We start from the raw sequence: 18891 nt of genomic DNA, 5'->3' as shown, positions 1-18891 counted from the left end.
TTTTTCCATTAATTATTTTTAGAGAGAGCATAGGAGGGGGAGAGACAGAGAAAAACGTCAATGTGAGAGAGACACATCAACTGGATGCCTCCCACACATGCCCCTACCCAGGACCCGAATCAAATCTGCATCCCTTCAGTCTGCAGACCAACCCTCTAACCACTGAATGCAAAACCAGCTAGGGTGCTAAAGAAACAAAAACAAGAAATTATAGATCAGGGTTCAGCAAATTGGCTTGCTGCCTGGCTATTTATTTACTAGTGGCCTGGTGCATGAAATTCGTGCGGGGGGGCGGGGGGGTGTCCCTCTACCTGGCCTGCACCCTCTCCAATCTGGGACCCCTCGGGTGATGTCCAACTGCTGGTTTAGGCCCAATCCCTCACAATCCAGGACTGCTGGCTCCTAACTGCTCACCTGCCTGCCTGATCACCCCTAACGCTCTGCCTGCCAGCCTGATAGCCCCCAACTGCCCCCTCCCACCTCCACCGGCCTGCTCCCCCAACAGCCCTCCCCTTCTGGCCTGATCACCCCTAACCGCTCTGCCTCAGCCCCGCCACCATGGCTTTGTCTCGAAGGATGTCCAGAAGGTCTCCCAGAAGGTTTCCTGGTCTAATTAGCATATTACCCTTTTATTCGTATTGATTTTTATTATTATTTTTTTAATCCTCACCCGAGGATATTTTTTCATTGGCTTTAAGAATGGAAGAGAAAGGGAAAGACAGAGAGAAATATCAATGTGAGAGAAACTGGCCAGGACCTGCTTCCTATCTTTATTATATATTGCCTTGGATTGCTTCTGTGTGTTTTTTAATTGATTTCAGAGAGGAAAAGAGGAGAGAGAAACATCAATTATTAGAGAAAATCATTGATTGGCTGCCTCCTGCCCGCCTTACACTGAGGATTGAGCCAGCAATCGAGGCATGTGCATTGACCAGGAATCAAACCATGACCTCACAGTCGATGCTCAGGCTGCATTTGTGCTTTAATGGCACAATTGAGGGCTTGCAACAGAGACCTGTATTACAGGTCTACAATATCTAAAGTGTTTATCATCTCCCTTTACAGAAAAAGTTTGCTCACCATACTTTAACTCATCACGGGTGTAGTTTATATAGGAAAGAAAATACAGAATCCCCAGTCAACAGACAAGTAAAGATAAGATCTTGGCCCATCATTAAAATATAGCCATATTTATATATTTGTTTGTTTTTTAAATATATTTTATTGATTTTTTACAGAGAGGAAGGGGAGAGGGATAGAGGGTTAGAAACATCGATCAGCTGCCTCCTGCACACCCCCTACTGGGAAAGTGCCCGCAACCAAGGTACATGCCCTTGACCGGAATCAAACCCGGGACCTTTCAGTCCACAGGCTGACGCTCTATCCACTGAGCCAAACCAGTTTTGGCCATATTTATATGTTTTGTTACATTAAATTAGGTGTGTAATTTTTCTTAATTCGTGTTACTGTTCTTAATTATGGCAGCTAAGAGAGCTACTACTGTATTTTAAGAGATATACATAAAGTACCACATTGCTATTTTTAGACAAGCCTAAACAGTAGAAACAGGGGAACCTAAAAAAATATGGAACTTAACTGAATAGAAGTAAAATTGAATATGAAAGTTGAACAATTTACTTAGGTGCCCTTAAAGTTATTTTCAGAAACATAGTTACTCTACAGCCTACTCACTTTCAGCAATGAAAGAATTACTATGCATAATGTGGCGGCTATACAAACTATTGCTACTATATTAGAAGACAACATTGATTTTTTTTTTTTTTTGCTTGTGTGTTCTTGGAAGCAAAACAAATACTTAAACATTTGGTTAGGATATTTATAGTAAGCCTAATGGGATCTAGAAATTAGAACAGCATCTGTAACGTAAGTAATTGAAGAAATACATATGCAGCATCATAAAGCATAAAAAGATCCAATTAGCATATCAAAATAGCATTGTGGCTTTCATGAGCCATCATAGGAATTCTTTTCAGAAAATATCTTAAAATAGCATAGCCAAATGGATAAAAGCATTTGTAATAGGACCTGCAAGGGAAACCACTATTAAGATTTTATAAGTGAAGAGCTGTGTTTTGGTCTTCATTGAGCAACAAAGAGCTCTTTTTGGTGGTTAAGCATTTCTAAGTCTCTATTTTATGCTCTCGAGATATTTTATATGAATTTCTTTTATATAATTTCTAATCTAAACTTTATAAAATATATTTTTTCTGTAAAAATATATTTTTATTGATTTCAGAGAGGAAGGGAGAGATAGAAACATCAATGATGAGATATAATCATCAATCATCAGCTGCCTCCTGCATGACCCACACGGAATCAAGCCCACAACCAGGGCATGTGCCTGACCGGGAATTGAATGACCTTCTTCTGGTTCATAGGTCCAAGTTCAACCACTGAGCCAAGCTGGCAAGGCTACTACCCTATTTTTTGAGGCCACTTAATCCTTTCTTCTACCTTAATCTAGTTGATGTTGAACATCTTTAGTGTTCTAGTGTATGTATATATATGTATGTATATGTATATGTATGTATATGTATATGTATATGTATATGTATATGTATATGTATAATTTCAGAGAGGAAGGGAGAGAGAGATAGAAATGTCATTGATCGGCTGCCTCCTGCACACCTCCTACTGGGGATCAGACCCGCAATCTGGGCATGTGCTCCGACGTGGGAATAAAACTGACCTCCTGGTTCATAGATTGATACTCAGCCACTGAGCCATGCTGGCTGGGCTCTAATTAAATTTTTAAACGACAGAAGGAATCTAGACATTTGGGGGAATATTTAGATTAGATGTAAATCAGTGCATGGTTTTTTAAAAATTGACTTTTAGATGAAGAGAAACATCAATATGAAAGGGAAAATATCAGTGTGAGAAAGAAACATCAATTGGCTGTCTCCTACACACCCCCTACTAGTGATGAGGGATTGAGCCAAGCCCACAACCCAAGCATGTGCCCTGACCTGGAATTGAACCAGCAACCCTTCAGTGGACGGGATAATGCTCAACCAACTGAGTAACACTGGCCAGGGCAGTGCATGATTTCATGAAAAACAGCTTTATTGTTGATTTTGGTGAGGAAAACCATTTGAACTTTATCAGTGACATATAGGGATCCTCTGGAAATAAGCATCTGTACAGTTGTAAAGCTTAATTGGAATTGTGAAGAATAAATAGATTGCAGTGATAGGGTCACAGAATTGAAGGTAGGACCAAAAACCAGCCCTGGATCAAAACTGACCTTGGGGAGTCCTGACAGGAGATGGGGCTGAAATAGACACTAGATCAAGGAATGAATGAACGTTTTAAGAGAAATGAAAATTTTGTGGCAAGACAAAATTCTTAGGGATTGTTCTATTATTCTGAAATTGGTGACAAGATTTTCCTTTTTTTTTTTAAGATAGGAATCCATGAACTGAGCAGATCACATTAAACTTGAAAAATCTTTGTAAATTTATATATTTGGGGTCTTTGACAGTTGAATAATAGATAAAATTTTAAGGTAAATTATGAAAGATATGGTGAGCTTTCGCTATTTAGATCTTCTTTTCTTATGGTTTGTTCATTAAAATCAGAATAAACAAAGAAAAAAACAGTTCAGCCAGCCTTTCATTTCTCTCCTTTATTTACCTCCCTATATGCACCACATGCTTAACACTGCCTAAAAAGACTAGCTTTGCAGTTAGAAAAATATTCCTTTAGGTGAACACTGTAGATAGACACTGTTATGCCAGTTTGCTTATGTCTCTTCTCAGAATGATAAAACAATTTCAGTGGAAAGAGTAGGGTAATGTGAGTTTTGAAACTCAGGAAAACAATTTCCTTTATTACATATTTTATTTTCATATTTTCCTTAACAAAAAGTTCAAATAATAGGAGAACTCTGAATACCTGGTGATTTTATTTTTTTTATAGGAAACTTTGATCCAAAAGCCATGAATAATTTTTATGACAACATAGAACCTGGCCCGGTGGTACCACCCAAGCCATCTAAAAAAGGTGAGTAGGGAAATGTCAAAAACAATCATACAAATACATATGAAAATTCTTTGGGAGTTCACATTTATAGCTGAAGAAATTTCCACTAGAGATACTCATTAATTTGTTCAGCAAAAAAGTTACCATATTTGCCGAAACCGGTTTGGCTCAGTGGTAGAGCGTCGGTCTGCGGACTGAAAGGCCCCAGGTTCAATTCCAGTAAAGGGCATGTACATTGGTTGCGGGCACATCCCCAGTAGGGGATGTGCAAGAGGCAGCTAATCAATGTTTCTCTCTCATCGACGTTTCTAGCTCTCTATCCCTCTCTCTTCCTCTCTGTAAAAAATCAATAAAATATATTTTTTTAAAGTTACCATATTGATGTTGTTATGGCAATATTAAAATGTCCCCAAAGTTTAAAATTAACTCCTGGAATAACTGTCAAAAGTAATTAAATGGAATATATATAATTTACTTTTTTAAAATTGAAACTGTATTATATAGTTAAAAATTACTGTAAAAACTATAATCCTAAAAAAATAATTCTTTCAAAATAATGAGAATTTTAAAGGTCTTGTGTTAGAGAATGGAAAGTTTGATCTGCAGTTTATCTAAGGTTACTTCACAGGGGAGCATAACAGATCCTACATAAATCCCAGATTTAGAGAAATCACTTTTGAATAATTGTTCAATCATTCCCATGTAATATCAAAGGTATCACATATTTTTGTGTACCAAATGTTTAATTGATATTCCCCCCCAGTGGCCACCCCAGCCGGCCTGGTTGCTCCCAACTGCCTCCCTGCCAGACAAATTCAAAATGGATATGACTTAAATTTAAATGTCATTAAATTTAAACTCTTTCTGCCCCATTCTTATTAATAACCCATGTTATTTTATAAATATAATTCTTAATGCATTTCAGAACGTAATCCTTAAGGCTTTAGGCAACTTAAAAAAATTGATCATGAAGACATATATATGTAATAGTGGTGAATGTCTTACTTTAAAAATACCAAAGAGCCGGGACCGGTTTGGCTCAGTGGATAGAGCGTCGGCCTGCGAACTGGGAGGTCCCGAGTTCGATTCCGGTCAAGGGCATGTACCGTGGTTGCGGGCACATTCCCAGTGGGAGGTGTGCAAGAGGCAACTGATCGATGTCCTTCTCTCATCGATGTTTCTAACTTTCTATCCCTCTCCCTTCCTCTCTGTAAAACATCAAGAAAAATAAATAAATAAATAAATAAATAAATAAATAAATAAATAAAATATAAATAAAAATACCTAAGAGTATAATATTTTAAAATATGATCAGAATTATTATTAACCAAGGAATTTTATACATCCTTATCTAAATAATTTTACCTGAGCTAAATTACTTAAATTTTGGTTAAACAACTTTCTATGCATTTTAAGTATTTCACTTATAGATTGCAACACAGTATCTGTTCTTTTTATTGTTTAATACAGCCATGGCTGTTTCAACTCCTCTGCATTTAAAATAGCTTACTAATTTCTAAAAATGGCACAAAGAATAATCTTAGTGGATGACTGCCCAGTACCAGTTTGGCACTGTGGCAACATTATATATAGTTTCAAGTTGAAAGTCACTGGGTTATATATCATTGATCATTTTAACCATCTATATTAATAATAGAGGAATATGCAAATTGTCCAGGACACCGTCATAGTAACAGTGATGACCGAACAACAGGCTGCATGGGGCAACAAGGCTGGCAGGGGTGTTAGTGAGGGACGACCAAACGACTGAACAGCAGGGTGTGTGGGATGACCAGGCCAGCAGGGGCGTTACTGAGGGACGACCAAAGAGCAGGGTGCACGGGGCAACCAGGCCGGCGGGTGGGGGCAGGCAGTTTGGGGCTACCAGGCCAGCCAGGGGGGCCATTGGGGATGACCAATCACTAACCTCCATGCCAGCCTTGTCGCTCCACACAGCCTGCTATTAGGTCGTTACTGTTACTGTGATGGTGTCCTGGACAATTTGCATATTCCTATATTATTAGTATAGATGGTTAAAATGATCAGGGGCAGTTGGAATCAACCAGGCCAGCAGGGGGTGCAGTTAGGGGTGACCAGGCTGGCAGGCAGAGGCAGTTAGGAGCCAGCAGTCCCGGATTGTGAGAGGGATATCCTGGATTGGAGAGGATGCAGGCTTGGCTGAGGAAATCCCCCTCCTGTGCACAAATTTTGTGCACCCGGCCTCTCAATTGGATTAATAATATGAGTCTTTAAACTTGAGTTTGTGCTAATGTCTACAAAGAAAGCATTTGTTAATGGTAATACAACAGACAAACTTTAATTGGTTCAAGGACTGTCATGGAGGAATCCCTTATTTAAGAGAGTACATTAAAAAGTTGTTATCTGGGACCTGGCTGTTGTGGCTCAGTTAGTTGGGCATTGTCCTATGTACCAAAAGGTTGCTGGTTCAGTCCGGGCGGTGTTGCTCAGTGGTTGAGTGTCAATCTGTGAACCAGGAGGTCACAATTCAATTCCCAGTCAAGGTGCATGCCCGGTTTGGAGGCTTGATCCCCAGTGTGGGGTGTGCAGGAGGCAGCTGATCAATGATTCTCTCTCATCATTGATGTTTCTATATTTCTCTCTGTCTCCCTTCCTCTCTGAAATCAATAAAATATATATATTTTAAAAGATTGCTGGCTCAATTCCTGGTCCAGGTACATGCCCAGGTTGTGGGATTTGATCCCCGGTAGGGTATGTGCAGGAGGTAATCAACTCTGACATAGATGTTTCCCTCTCTCCCTCTCCCTTCCTTTCTCAAAAAGTAAAAATTAAAAAAAAATTAAAAAAAGTTGTTACCTGCCAACAGAGGACCAAATTGGTAAGAAATGGTGGACAATATGTCCACCTTGAGCCACCTCATTAGCATAAACTCTCAGGTATGGTCTGAAGGTCCCACCATAATAGCAAAGACACTTCTATCACTTGGGAAACTTCAAGATTTTAGAGGTTATCTCCCAGGAGCTGGGGATAAAGCTAGACTTCTCTTTAGGCAAGGTCAAATTCTTTACTACACAATACTTAAAGTAGTGCTTAGAAGGATATTTATAGCTTTAAATGCTGGTATAAGACAAGATAATCTAAAATCAGTGACCTAATATTACACCTTAAAAGTAGAAGGAAAAATAAGAATAGTCAATGAGATAGAAAACAAATAACAAAGTCAAAAGTTTGATCTCTCAAAGATAAAAATCAATAAGCTCTAAAGTCAACTTATTAAAAAAGATAACATAAATAAGGGAATGTGATGACCATTTTTATGCCAATAAACTCAACACCTTAGATGGAATTGACACATTCCTTGAAAAATATAACCTACAAAACTGAAAACAAGATGAAATAGGAAATATTAATAACTTTACATCTATGAGAAATTAAATCTATTATCAAAAATTTTCCCACAAAGAAAAGTCCAGACTATCAAACATTGAAGGAAGAGGTAATACCAGTCTTACAGAAACTCTTTGAGAAAATAGAGAGAAAGGGAAACTTCCCTTTTTTTTTTGAATGGAGCCAGCAGAAGAACCCCAATGCCAAGACCCAGTAAAGACATTACCTACCCACTACTCCCAAAAGAAAACAAAATTATAGACCAGTACCACTCATGGACATAAAAGCAAAAAGTCCTTCATAAAATATTTACAATGTATAAAACAGATAATGCATCATGACTTTGTTGGGTTTAGCTCAGAAATACAATATTAAAGTAAAGGAGAAAGAAAATATCCACAAAACATATGTGATAAAGAATTGGTATCAAGAGTATAAAAAAGAGCCGAAACTGGTTTGGCTCAGTGGTGGAGCGTTGGTCTGTGGACTGAAGCGTCCCAGGTTCGATTCCAGTTAAGGGCATGTGCATTGGTTGCGGGCACATCCCCAGTAGGGGATGTGAGGAGGCGTCTGGTCAATGTTTCTCTCTCATCAATATTTCTAGCTCTCTATCCCTCTCCCTTCTTCTCTGTAAAAAAATCAATAAAATATTTTTTTTAAAAAGAGTATAAAAAAGAGGGTAAAACCTTCAAGCAGACACTTTACAAAAGAATTTACCATATATATATAAAAGCCTAAGCAACCAATAGACCAGTTGTGGTGACATGCACTAACCACCAGGAGGCAGACGCTCCAAACGCTAGGTTAGCTGGCTGCTGGGGTCCGGCAGATTAGAACTGAGTGAGACGGGCTGGACATACCCTGGGGCCCTCTTGCAGTCCCTCCCCAGCTGGCCAACCTCCTGTGTCCCTCCTTGGCCCCCATCATGCACCAGTGGAGTCCCTCGCAATCCAGGACCCCTTGGGGTATGTCGGAGAGCCGGTTTCAGCCATGATTGCAGGCCAGGCACAGGAACCATACCTGTGCACGAATTTCGAGCACTGGGCCTCTAGTGTGTGTGTGTGTGTGTATATATATATATATATATATATATATATATGGCCAATAAGCACATGAAAATGCTCAGCCTGAGTAGACATTAGTGCGACACAAATTAAAATCCTGAGATAACACTTCACACTCACCAGAATGACTAAAATCCCAAATTTTGGAAAACAAGCTATTTCTTGTAAAACCATTCATCTGCCCTATAGCCCATCAACAATTCTACGTCTGAAGATTTATCTAAGAGAATCTAAAATGTGTATCTACAAATGACTTGTTTTTTAGAAGATTCATACCATTTTTAATCACAATAACCCCAAACTAGAAATAGCCCAAGTGTACATCAAAATGTGAATGGATAAACACTGATATAATCATGCCATGGAATAAAACTAAGCAAAAACACACACACACAAAAAAAAACTGAATTACTGATACATAAATCTCAACAACATAATACTGAATGAAAGAAATCAAATATAAAAGAATATATAGTATATAATTCTGTTTATATGAAATTCAAGATAGAATAAGCTGAATTATATATATATATATACACACATATATATATGTATGTGTGTGTGTGTGTGTGTGTGTATCAGAACTGGTTATCTCTTGAAATTGAGTAACGAAATAAGGAAAATTTCTTAAGAGATAAGGAGACAATATACTCAGAGTTTTCTACCAGTGGTGGCAGAATTTTTGCAAATGTCATTCGGCCTCTGTCTTTGAGACCAACACCATGTATTTGAGGTGGGAGGTTCCTGTTTGATATATTTTTCAGCTGGGAATTGTGCAAGGATTGCATTAATATTCCATTAATAGCAAGCTTCATCTAACTCCTTACAAGTATCTTCACACTAAAAAGGCTCTTTTCCATGGTATTTTTAATGCTAACAAAATTTGCTACAAGTGATATTGGATAGTCCCTTAGAGTTAGTTGTAATGGGATTCCAAATACAGTCATTTTCGTAAATGCGTAGATGGATTATGTAGTAGATGCTTGATGCTACAAAGGTAAGACATAATTTCAATCCCAATTGGCTTGTACTCTCTATATACAGTTACAATAAAAAGTAGAATAGAAAGCTCTCTAAAGTAGCATCTTTACTATAAATGGATCTACTTTAGAAATCTAATTGAACTTTAATTATCTAATTATTTTGTTTAATATCTACTTTTCCTCCTGAGACTTTTGGTGAGTGTATAAAATGATACTGTTATATATCCTGTAGTTTTTTAAACCTTTCACCTTTTTCTACTAAAGTTTATAAGTAGAACTTGATTAAATTCTATAATTCTTTAGGAAGTTTTTCATAACAGATTTATAAAAGCTATTTGTTTTTTCTCTATGAAGTCAAATTTGTTTTCTTTTAAACACAGAGTGTCTCTTTTTTCTAGAACTAAATTGTCCTTTTAAAGTTTACCTAGTTTGATGAAAATTTTGTCTACCACTTAAATTTAAAAAGCAAGTAAAATGTAGAATTGTTTTATTAGTTAGAATAAATGTATTGGGGTTATTATAGTTACATACTAGAAATCCAAGTGGTATATAAATATTTATCTGATTATCTGAATAGTAAGTATGATAACCAAAGAGAGAATGAGAGATACCGAGACAGAAATTTGCACTGGATTTTGTAGTTAAACAGTACAGTTTGTATATGAGCTCCTCAGCTGATTCAGAAAGCCCCGCTGCTCCCACCCTGTCATTGGTAACTAATACTGGTAAGTGCACTGACCTTGGTGTCCCATGATTTGAATGCTGTTCCTAGTTGTCTTGGCCACCTGACCTTGTTCTGATCCAGTCTGTGCACCAGAGGTGATCAGTACTGTAAAATACATAAGCCAAATAAGCAGTAAGAAGGAGGCATGTGATGCTATAAAGTACTTTAAAAAATCTAAGAAGTGGAACTTTACCTTAGTCTTTGAAGCCTGAGGAGAAATTTACTCTGTTTTGTTCATTCTGATAATGGAGTGTTTTAGTACCTAAGCAACACACTTAGGATTCTGGAGCACTGATTTCCAAAGGTGGATTGTACTAGGGGAACTGCTTATGGGCTAAGAACAGATTACAAAATGCAAGGTATTTTTTTGGTTCTTAGGGACAAATACTATGAAGTTTGTCATTTCTTGTTTTTAATTATTAACAAAGGACTACTTACCGATAAACCATAAACTGATATATCGATACATAGTATTCTAGCACAAAATTGGAATGCCTAACATCCATTATTAGAAAGTATCTGCTGGGCTTTTAGAACATGTAGGTATTTGAAATTTATTAAATGACTGAGGAGCATTTATTGTCAGTCCATAGTGTTATTCTGAATTGGTTCTGATTTTTCAAGAACCAATTCTTTTTTATTTCAAAGAGGATGGGAGAGGGAGATAGAAACATAAATGATGAAAATCATTGAAAGCCTGCCTCCTGCACACCCCACACTGGGGATCGAGCCCACAACGCAAGCATGTGCCCTGACCAGGAATCAAACCGTGACCTCCTGGTTCATAGATCGGCGTTCAACCACTGAGCCATGCTGGCAGGACTCAAGTACTGCTATTACTTTTCTTTTTGGGTTGCTAATCCTTACTGGAGGAAGTTTTTTCCATTGCTTTTTCAGAGAGAATAAAAGGGATAGAAGGGGATGTAGAGGGAAGGAGAGAAGAGAGAGGGAGAAACATATGAGAGAGACACCTCTATTGGTTGCCTCCCGCACGTGCCCTTGACCAGGAATCAAACTCACAACCCTTTGGTTCAAGGACCAATACTATAACCACTGGCCACATCAGCCAGGGCAGAACTGCTTGTTCCTTAATTTTAAAATGCTGTAGTTTAATGTTATTATTATAATGGATTCTTTGGTTAGCCTTACATGTGCAGTCTATCTTCAACCCATAATTTTCCAATAACTATTTCTTAATCACGGCTTTGCTAAAGTATAGTATCTCAAATTTTGCTTTCACTTTGACATTTCATTACTGAGTTTGTAACCCTAAACAATGAGCAAGTGGGAAACTGATGAAAGAAGGCATGTGGAATAAATAGGAGAGAATAGAAAAAGTCAGAAAAGCCATTGCTTTGTATAGGATGGAAAAGCAGTATTAAACATGGCACTTGTCCTCACAGAAAAATGAAAGATAACATGAGGTAGTAGAAGGGGTAAGCACTCAATTGTGCATATCCTGTGAGAGATTTTTGTGCTCCCAACAATACTTCCAAATGAATGGCTTGATCCCTTTTAAGTAACTTCACTTTGTCTCATGCAGACTCACCAGACCCTTGCACAGTTGAGAGGAAAGCCCGAAGAATTAGTGTGACCTCCAAAGTACAGGCGGATGTTCATGACACCCAGGCAGCAGCTGCAGGTGGTTTGTACTTGTGTCTCTAGCATTTGTGCAAAATGTCCAAAGACACGTGTTAACCCATGTAGAGCTATCATAAGTAAAGACCATTTTTTTTTTTTTGCTTTAAAAAAATTACCCTCTCTACTGAGTTTCTAAAGTGGTGCTGTCCAATAGAAATGTTAGACATCTACATTAATTTAAAACATTGTAGTAAACATTTAAAAACTAAATAAGTAAAACTAGTATATTTTAATCTAAATACAAGGTGTTATTTTACAATAATATGAAATCAATATAAATTATGAGATATTTTACATCTTTTAAAGATTTTTTTTTAATCCTTATCCAAGGACATGTTTTTTTATTGACTTTAGAGAGAGGGGAAGGGAAAGGGGAAAAGAGAAACATCAATGTGAGAGACCAACATCTATCGTCTACCTCTATACGTGCCTGAATAGGGTTCAAATGCATGGGATAGGACAATGCTCCAGCCAACTGAGTCATGCCAGCCAAGGTGACATTTTTTATTTCATATTAAATCTTCCAAATCTGGTATAAATTTTACACTTCAGAGCATCTCAATTCAGAGTGGCCACATGTCAAGTGGCTAACACATTGGACAGATTGCTCTAGATATTATGTCTAGAAAGCAAGGCGAAGGAGAAGGAACCAAGATGGTGGCATAGATAAAAGCAGTACTTGCTGCCTCCCACAACCACATCAAATTACAACTAAAATACTGAACATCATTTAGAACTGCCTGAAATCTGGCTGAATGGAAGTCTTACAACTAGAGAAATAAAGAAGAAACTACATCAAGATTGGTAGGAGGGGCAGAGGTGCAGAACAGGCTGGTCTGACACCCTCATATGGCATGGTTTTAATTTGGAGTGATATCAAGTCAGTGAGATCTGTGAGAAGCAAGGGCTCCCAACTCCATACCAGAATGGTCAGCCCAGGCTTCCAGTGCCAGTAAAAGAAATCCCCCATACTTTACCAGGGGTATTCAAACTACGGCCCGCGGGCCACATGCGCCCCGCAGAGGAGTCTGATCCGGCCCACCAGGTTTTTTGGGCAGTGAGCGCAGCCGAGGTGTTACAGTAGGAATTAGTAGTTCATATAGTCCGGCCCTCCAGCTCTCTGAGGGACCGTGATCTGGCCCCCACTTTAAAAAGTTTGAGGATGCCTGCTTTAGGCTGTAAAAATCATCAGAGATTATGACTGACACAGAGGCTGCTGGATACCCAGGCAGTCCCTCTTAGAAAGGCCAGCACATGGACTTATTCAGACTCAATACTTCTGGACTCTAGCACTCAGGCAGTGGCTTTAGGGGATCCAGGGACATATGGGAAGGAACTGGAATGCCTGGCATCAGGGCAGGGATTTTGAGGTGGCTTCCTCCCAGATGGGGATGTTCATAGGGGTCATTGATCCTGTGCTGGGACCTCCTCCATCACAGAACTGACTGGCAGCCATATCCGAGTTTCTATCAGTATGGTTCACTCAGCCCCGGTGACTCCCTGAGGCCCCACCTCATCCAATTTGCAGCCCCACACAAGCTGTTTGCAGCAACTTTTCCATATGAATGGTCTTTAGTAGTTCAGATTTCAGACTTTTCTAAAATTTCTCAAACAAGCAACAGTTGGCATCAGTGTGCCCCATACCTATCAATAAAAGGTCCAAGACCCAGCACTAGCACCGGCCTGCGTAGCTTCACATCTTGTCCTTGCCTGAGCACTTCCAAGCACAACACAGTAAAAATGATCTGCAGATCTCTCTGTAACTCTTGCTAGGTGGCCCCATGCAGTGGTTGACTTTGCACCTGCCAGGAAGCCCCAAAGCCAGTGCACATGGTGGACAACTTCAGACCATGCCAGATTACAACTCTACAAATCCACAAGGAACACACTCAAGGGGCAGATTTAGTGAGCACCAAAGCCCCAGTGAAACAAGTCTTGCTCCATAGAAGTGTCTCCTGCTCAGCAGCTCTCCCATTGTAGTTGAAGCTGATCCTAACAACCATTGACCTAAAGGTCAATTCCTCTCAGTGACTCCAACAGCAATCAAGGCTCAACTACAACAAGACTATGCACAAACCCACACAGGTGCACACCTAGAGTGCCCAGCTCAGGTGACTGGAGAGGCTGAGCCACTGGGCCCTATAGGACACCTACTATACAAGGCCACTTTACTAATTCCAGGAGACATAGGTGCCCTACCTAATATATAGAAATGAACACAGGGAAGAAGACAAAAGGTGAAAACAAACATGTCACAAATGAAAAAACAAGAAATCTCAAAAAAATAACCAAATGAAATGGAAGCAAACAAACTACTAGATACAGAGTTTAAAACAATGGTTATTAGGATGCTCAAGGATCTTAATGAGAGCTTCAGGGACTTAGTGAGATTTTTAAGGATATTAGTGAGAATTTCAAAGACATGAAAAAGGACTGGTCAAAAATTAAGTATATACTAACTGAAAAAAAGAATATTTTACAGGGACTCAATAGAGGAGTAGAGTATTCTGAGAATCAAATCAATGATTTGGAACATGAAAAAGCAATCAGAAGAGCAAAAAGAAAAAAACACCCAGAAATATGAAAACAGTATAAGGAGCCTCTGGGACAACTTCAAGCATACCAACATTTGCATTATGGGGGTGCCAGAAGGAGAAGAGAAAGAGCAAGATATTGAAAACCTATTTGAAAAATAATGTAGAAAATTTCCCTTACTTGGTGAAAGAAATAGACTTACAAGTGCAGGAAGCACAGAGTCCCAAACAAGAAGAACTCAGAGACCCACACCAAGACACATCATAATTAAAATGCCAGGGGTTAAAGACAAAGAGAAGCAGTTAGTTACCTCCAAGAGAGCAACTGTCAGCTGATTCTCAACAGAAACTATGCAGGCCAGAAGGGAGTGGCAAGAAATATTCAAAGTAATGAATAGCAAGGACCTACAAGCAAGATTACCCTGAAAAATACAACTAAATAAAAGGAAGATGAATGATCCAATTAAAAAATGGGCAATGGACCTAAATAGAATATTTTCAAAAGAAGACAGAAGGAAAGCCAAAAGGCACATGAAAACATGCTCAAAGTCACTAATTATCCGAGAGATGCAAATCAAAACAACAATGCAGTACCATCTCACACCTGTCAGAATGGCCAACATCAACAAATCAACAAACGACAAGTGTTGGTGAGTTTGCGGAGAAAAAGGAACCCTCGTGCACTGCTGGTGGGAATGCAGACTGGTGCAACCACTATGGAGAATATATTTTTCAGCTAGAATATATTTTTCTTGGGATATAATCCTAGGAGTGGGATTACTGGGACAAATGGGAGTTCCTCAAAAAACTGAAAATGGAACTCCCATTTGACCCAGTAATCCCACTCCTAGGATTATATCCCAAGAAACTAGAAACACCAATCAGAAAGGATATATGCACCCTTATGTTCATAGCAGCACAATCTACAATAGCTAGAATTTGGAAACAGCCTAGGTGCCCATCAGCAGGTGATTGGATCAAAAATCAGTGGTACATCTACACAATGGAATACTAAGCTGCCATAAAAAAGAAGGAATTCTCATCATTTGCAACAGCCTGGATGGAATTGGAGAACATCATGTTGCGTGAAATAAGTCAGTCAATGAAAGAGAAACACCACATGACCTCACTCATTTATGGATAATAAAGAACATTATAAACTGATGAACCAAAAGATATAGAGACAGTAAAGCAACAAGCAGACTGTCAAATTACAGCAGGGAGGGGAGGGAGATCTGGGGGAGATAATAGATCAACCAAAGGACTTGTATACATGCATATAAGTACAACCAATGGACACAAAACTCTGGGGAGGGAGGGTATATATGGGAGGGGGAGGATGGTAAGATATGTACACAGATAATAATTTAATAAAAAAATAAAAAATTAAAAAAAAAGATTACCCAGAAACGCTATCATTTAGAATTGAAGGTCAAATAAAGAGCTTCACAGACAAGAAAAAGCTAAAAGAGTCCATCACCACCAAACCAGTACTACATGAAATGTCGAAGGTATTCTTTAAGAGAAAGAAGATGAAGAGGAAGAAGAAAAAAGATAAAAATATGATGAATAAAATGGCAATAAATACATGTCTATCAATAATTCAATGTAAAAAAAATCAAATGAACAAAAAATCTAATGAACAAAATAAACTGGTTAATAAAATAAAACAAAACCAGAGGCATGGAAACAAGGAACAGACTGAGGAATCTCAAAGGGAAGGTGGGGGGAAAGGGCAGGAAGAAATTAACCAAAGAACTTGTATGCATATATGCATTACCTATGGTCACAGACAATAGGGTGGTGAAGGCCTGGGGCAGGGCAGAAACTGGGTGGATGAGGGCAATTGTGGGGGAAGGGGTGGTATTTGTAATATTCTCAATAATAAAGTTCTGTGTTTTTTTTTAATGAAAGCAATGTCAAGTAAATGTAACTTGAAAGCTCTGGACTTTATAACTTCTCACTGAGCATTTATAATGCTTCTTGAACTATATCCTGTGGTTCAGTGAAAATAAGGTTTCTAAAAATATACAAGTTGGATTTGTACAAGTATTATACTTGATATTTCTTGATATTAACTAGGTGGAAAGATCCCAACGTAAATATAAACCAAGCATGAAACTATATTACACTTCATATACTTAAAAGAAATGTGTCTTTATCATTGGCATATTTCCCTTTTGGAAAAATATCAACTATCTTTGAAAGTGTAGAAAATATTTATAATTGTTGAAAACTATTTGCATCCTTTTGAGCATTTTTATCTTCTGTATGCTAGTTATATAACACTAGAGGCCCATTGCATGATATTTGTGCAAGAATAGGCCCCTGGCCTCACTCACAGCCTCCAGGGAGCCAGCAAGTCCCTGCTCCCTGGCTGCTCAGAGCCTGCAAGTCTCTGCTCCCTGCTGCTGGGTTGCCCAGAGCAGGCACATCCTCACTTCTGACTGAAGCACCACTCCAGTAGCTCCCTCCGCTGCCCCTCTTCCCCTCATAGCAGGCTTCACTCTGCTCTGTGCCTGTGTATGCAAATTAATCTCCATCTTTGTTGGGTTAATTTGCATAATCACTCTGATTGGCTGTGGGCGTAGCGGAGTGATGATTAATTTGCATGTTTCTCTTTTATTAGGTGAGATAAATAGTATTAAATTGATGTGATATTTGAGGGTGGTCATTTTGTGGAAATTTAGTCTATTAAAGGAAACACCTATTTATTTCCATTTTATTGTGTATAAACATGCATATTATTTTGTTTTTATTTTTCATAAGGTCTGAACTATCTTAACTTGTAAACTATTCCATAAATATTTCACACCTGTAAGTCATATGAAAATAGGCATCTAAAATGTATTTTGTGTTTTACATGCTTCTATTTAAACACTACTTCCTTATGATGAAATGAACAGTATCTTTTTTTTTTAATATACTTTATTGATTTCTTACAGAGAGGAAGGAAAAGGGACAGATAGTTAGAAACATTGATGAGAGAGAATCATCAATCAGCTGCCTCTTGCATACCCCCTACTGGGGATGTGCCCACAATCCAAGTACATGCCCTTGACCGGAATCGAACCTGGGATTTTTCAGTCCACAGGTTGACGCTCTATCCACTGAGCCAAACCGGTTTCAGCAATAGTATCTTTTTTTTTTTTTTTTAGCAGTATCTTTTTTTTGGGCTAACAATAATTCTAAATTAGGTGCCTTTTAGCCCTGGCCAACATGGTTCAATGGTTAGTTGGTGCACCAGGAGGTCACAGGTTCAATTCCTGGTCAAGGGCATGGGGTTGCAGGTGGGATCCCCACAGGGAGATAACAAATGGATATGTTTCTCTCACATTGATGTTTCTCTCTCTTCCTCACTTCCACTCTCTAAAATCAATGGAAAAAATACTCCTTGGGTGAAGATCAAAAAAATTATAAATTAGGTGCCTTTTAAATATATTTGTTGAGAAGTTATTTCAGAGAGAGGAAGTGTTTGGTTGCCTCCAGCATGCACCCCAAACAGGGCTGTGGATCAAGCCTGCAACCAAGATATGTGCCCTTGACTGGAATTGAACCACGACACCCTGAGTCTATGGGCTGATGCTCTATCCACTGAGCCAAATGTGCTATGGCAAGCCCATCTTTTTATAGTCACAGGACTAGGTTAGAGAACCCAATGGTTCTATTGTAAGGCTAAGACCACCTCCTGATTGAGCCTGAGCCTTAAGCTTGCAGTAAGGTTCAGGGTCTAACACCAAATTTTCTTAGGGAAATGTACCCAACAGCCATTTGTCATTAGAGACAAATTGGTAAGCCACAGTAGCTCATTCACTTTCAAGGGAAGATATGCTTAACCCAGAATGGTAACCAATTAAATACCATGTCTCAGTTTCTTTTACCTGCTTAGAAGGCTGTTTACCTTAGATTATAATGTCATCTCCGGTTCACAGAGAGGATTTTCCAGTGTTTTATGGTGCATCTTCACAGCCTCCTGACCTTGCTCCAGATGCCAGGGTGAATTCCATCCAGAGATCTTTAGCCTCTAGTTATTGACCCCATTTTCAGAAGGGACTGTTCCTAAAAGGCAGGATTTACAAATTAACTCTAGAAGCCTTTTTTCCCAAGGACTGACATAAAGTTGCTAGCATTTTATATTGTATACACATAGACTTTTTTAAAAAAATTGATAGGAAAGAATCCTATATAATAAAAGCCTAATATGCTAAATGTCCGGTCGTCTGTTCAACCTATCAAATGTAATATGCTAATGATATCCTAAGGCTGCTCAACTGCTTGCTATGATGTGCACTGACCACCAGGGGGAGGATGCTCCAACTGGTAGGTTAGCTTGGTGCTGGGGTCTGGTCTATCAGGACTGAACGAGATGGGCCAGGCATGCCCTGGAACCCTCACATGGTCTCTCCCCGGCTGTCCAACCTCCCGTGTCCCTACATGGCTCCGATTGTGCACCAGTGAGGTCCCTTGGCCTGGCCCACACCGTCTTGTAAACCAGTTTCAGCCAGATCCCACAAGCCAGGCCAACGGACCCCACTGGTGCACAAATTCATGCACCAGGTCTCTAGTCTGAGAAT

The 18891-nt window shown here is 38.9% G+C and overlaps 1 protein-coding gene across 14 annotated transcripts in view; it reads left to right on the top strand.

Annotated features, from left to right (window-relative positions):
• TAB3 (TGF-beta activated kinase 1 (MAP3K7) binding protein 3) overlaps nt 1–18891 on the top strand; it is an 88145-nt gene that overhangs the window by 46823 nt on the left and 22431 nt on the right. For 7 of the 14 annotated variants that reach the window (XM_036439727.2, XM_045582348.1, XM_045582347.1 and 4 more), the window contains 2 exons: nt 3943–4026; nt 11686–11787. The exons of 1 other annotated variant lie outside the window; for it this stretch is intronic. In XM_036439727.2, coding sequence (XP_036295620.1) covers nt 3943–4026; nt 11686–11787 — 186 coding nt within the window. Of the gene's footprint in view, nt 1–3942; nt 4027–8497; nt 8503–11685; nt 11788–18067; nt 18074–18891 lie in introns of all 14 variants that reach the window. 6 more of the 14 variants (XM_045582352.1, XM_036439730.2, XM_045582353.1 and 3 more) reach the window with 5 other exon arrangements.

The sequence above is a fragment of the Pipistrellus kuhlii genome, unplaced genomic scaffold (assembly GCF_014108245.1).
Source record: "Pipistrellus kuhlii isolate mPipKuh1 unplaced genomic scaffold, mPipKuh1.p scaffold_m20_p_16, whole genome shotgun sequence".
Lineage (NCBI taxonomy): Eukaryota > Metazoa > Chordata > Mammalia > Chiroptera > Vespertilionidae > Pipistrellus > Pipistrellus kuhlii.
The sequence above is the reverse complement of the archived record's forward strand: the minus strand, read 5'-3'. Positions and strand labels throughout refer to the sequence as shown.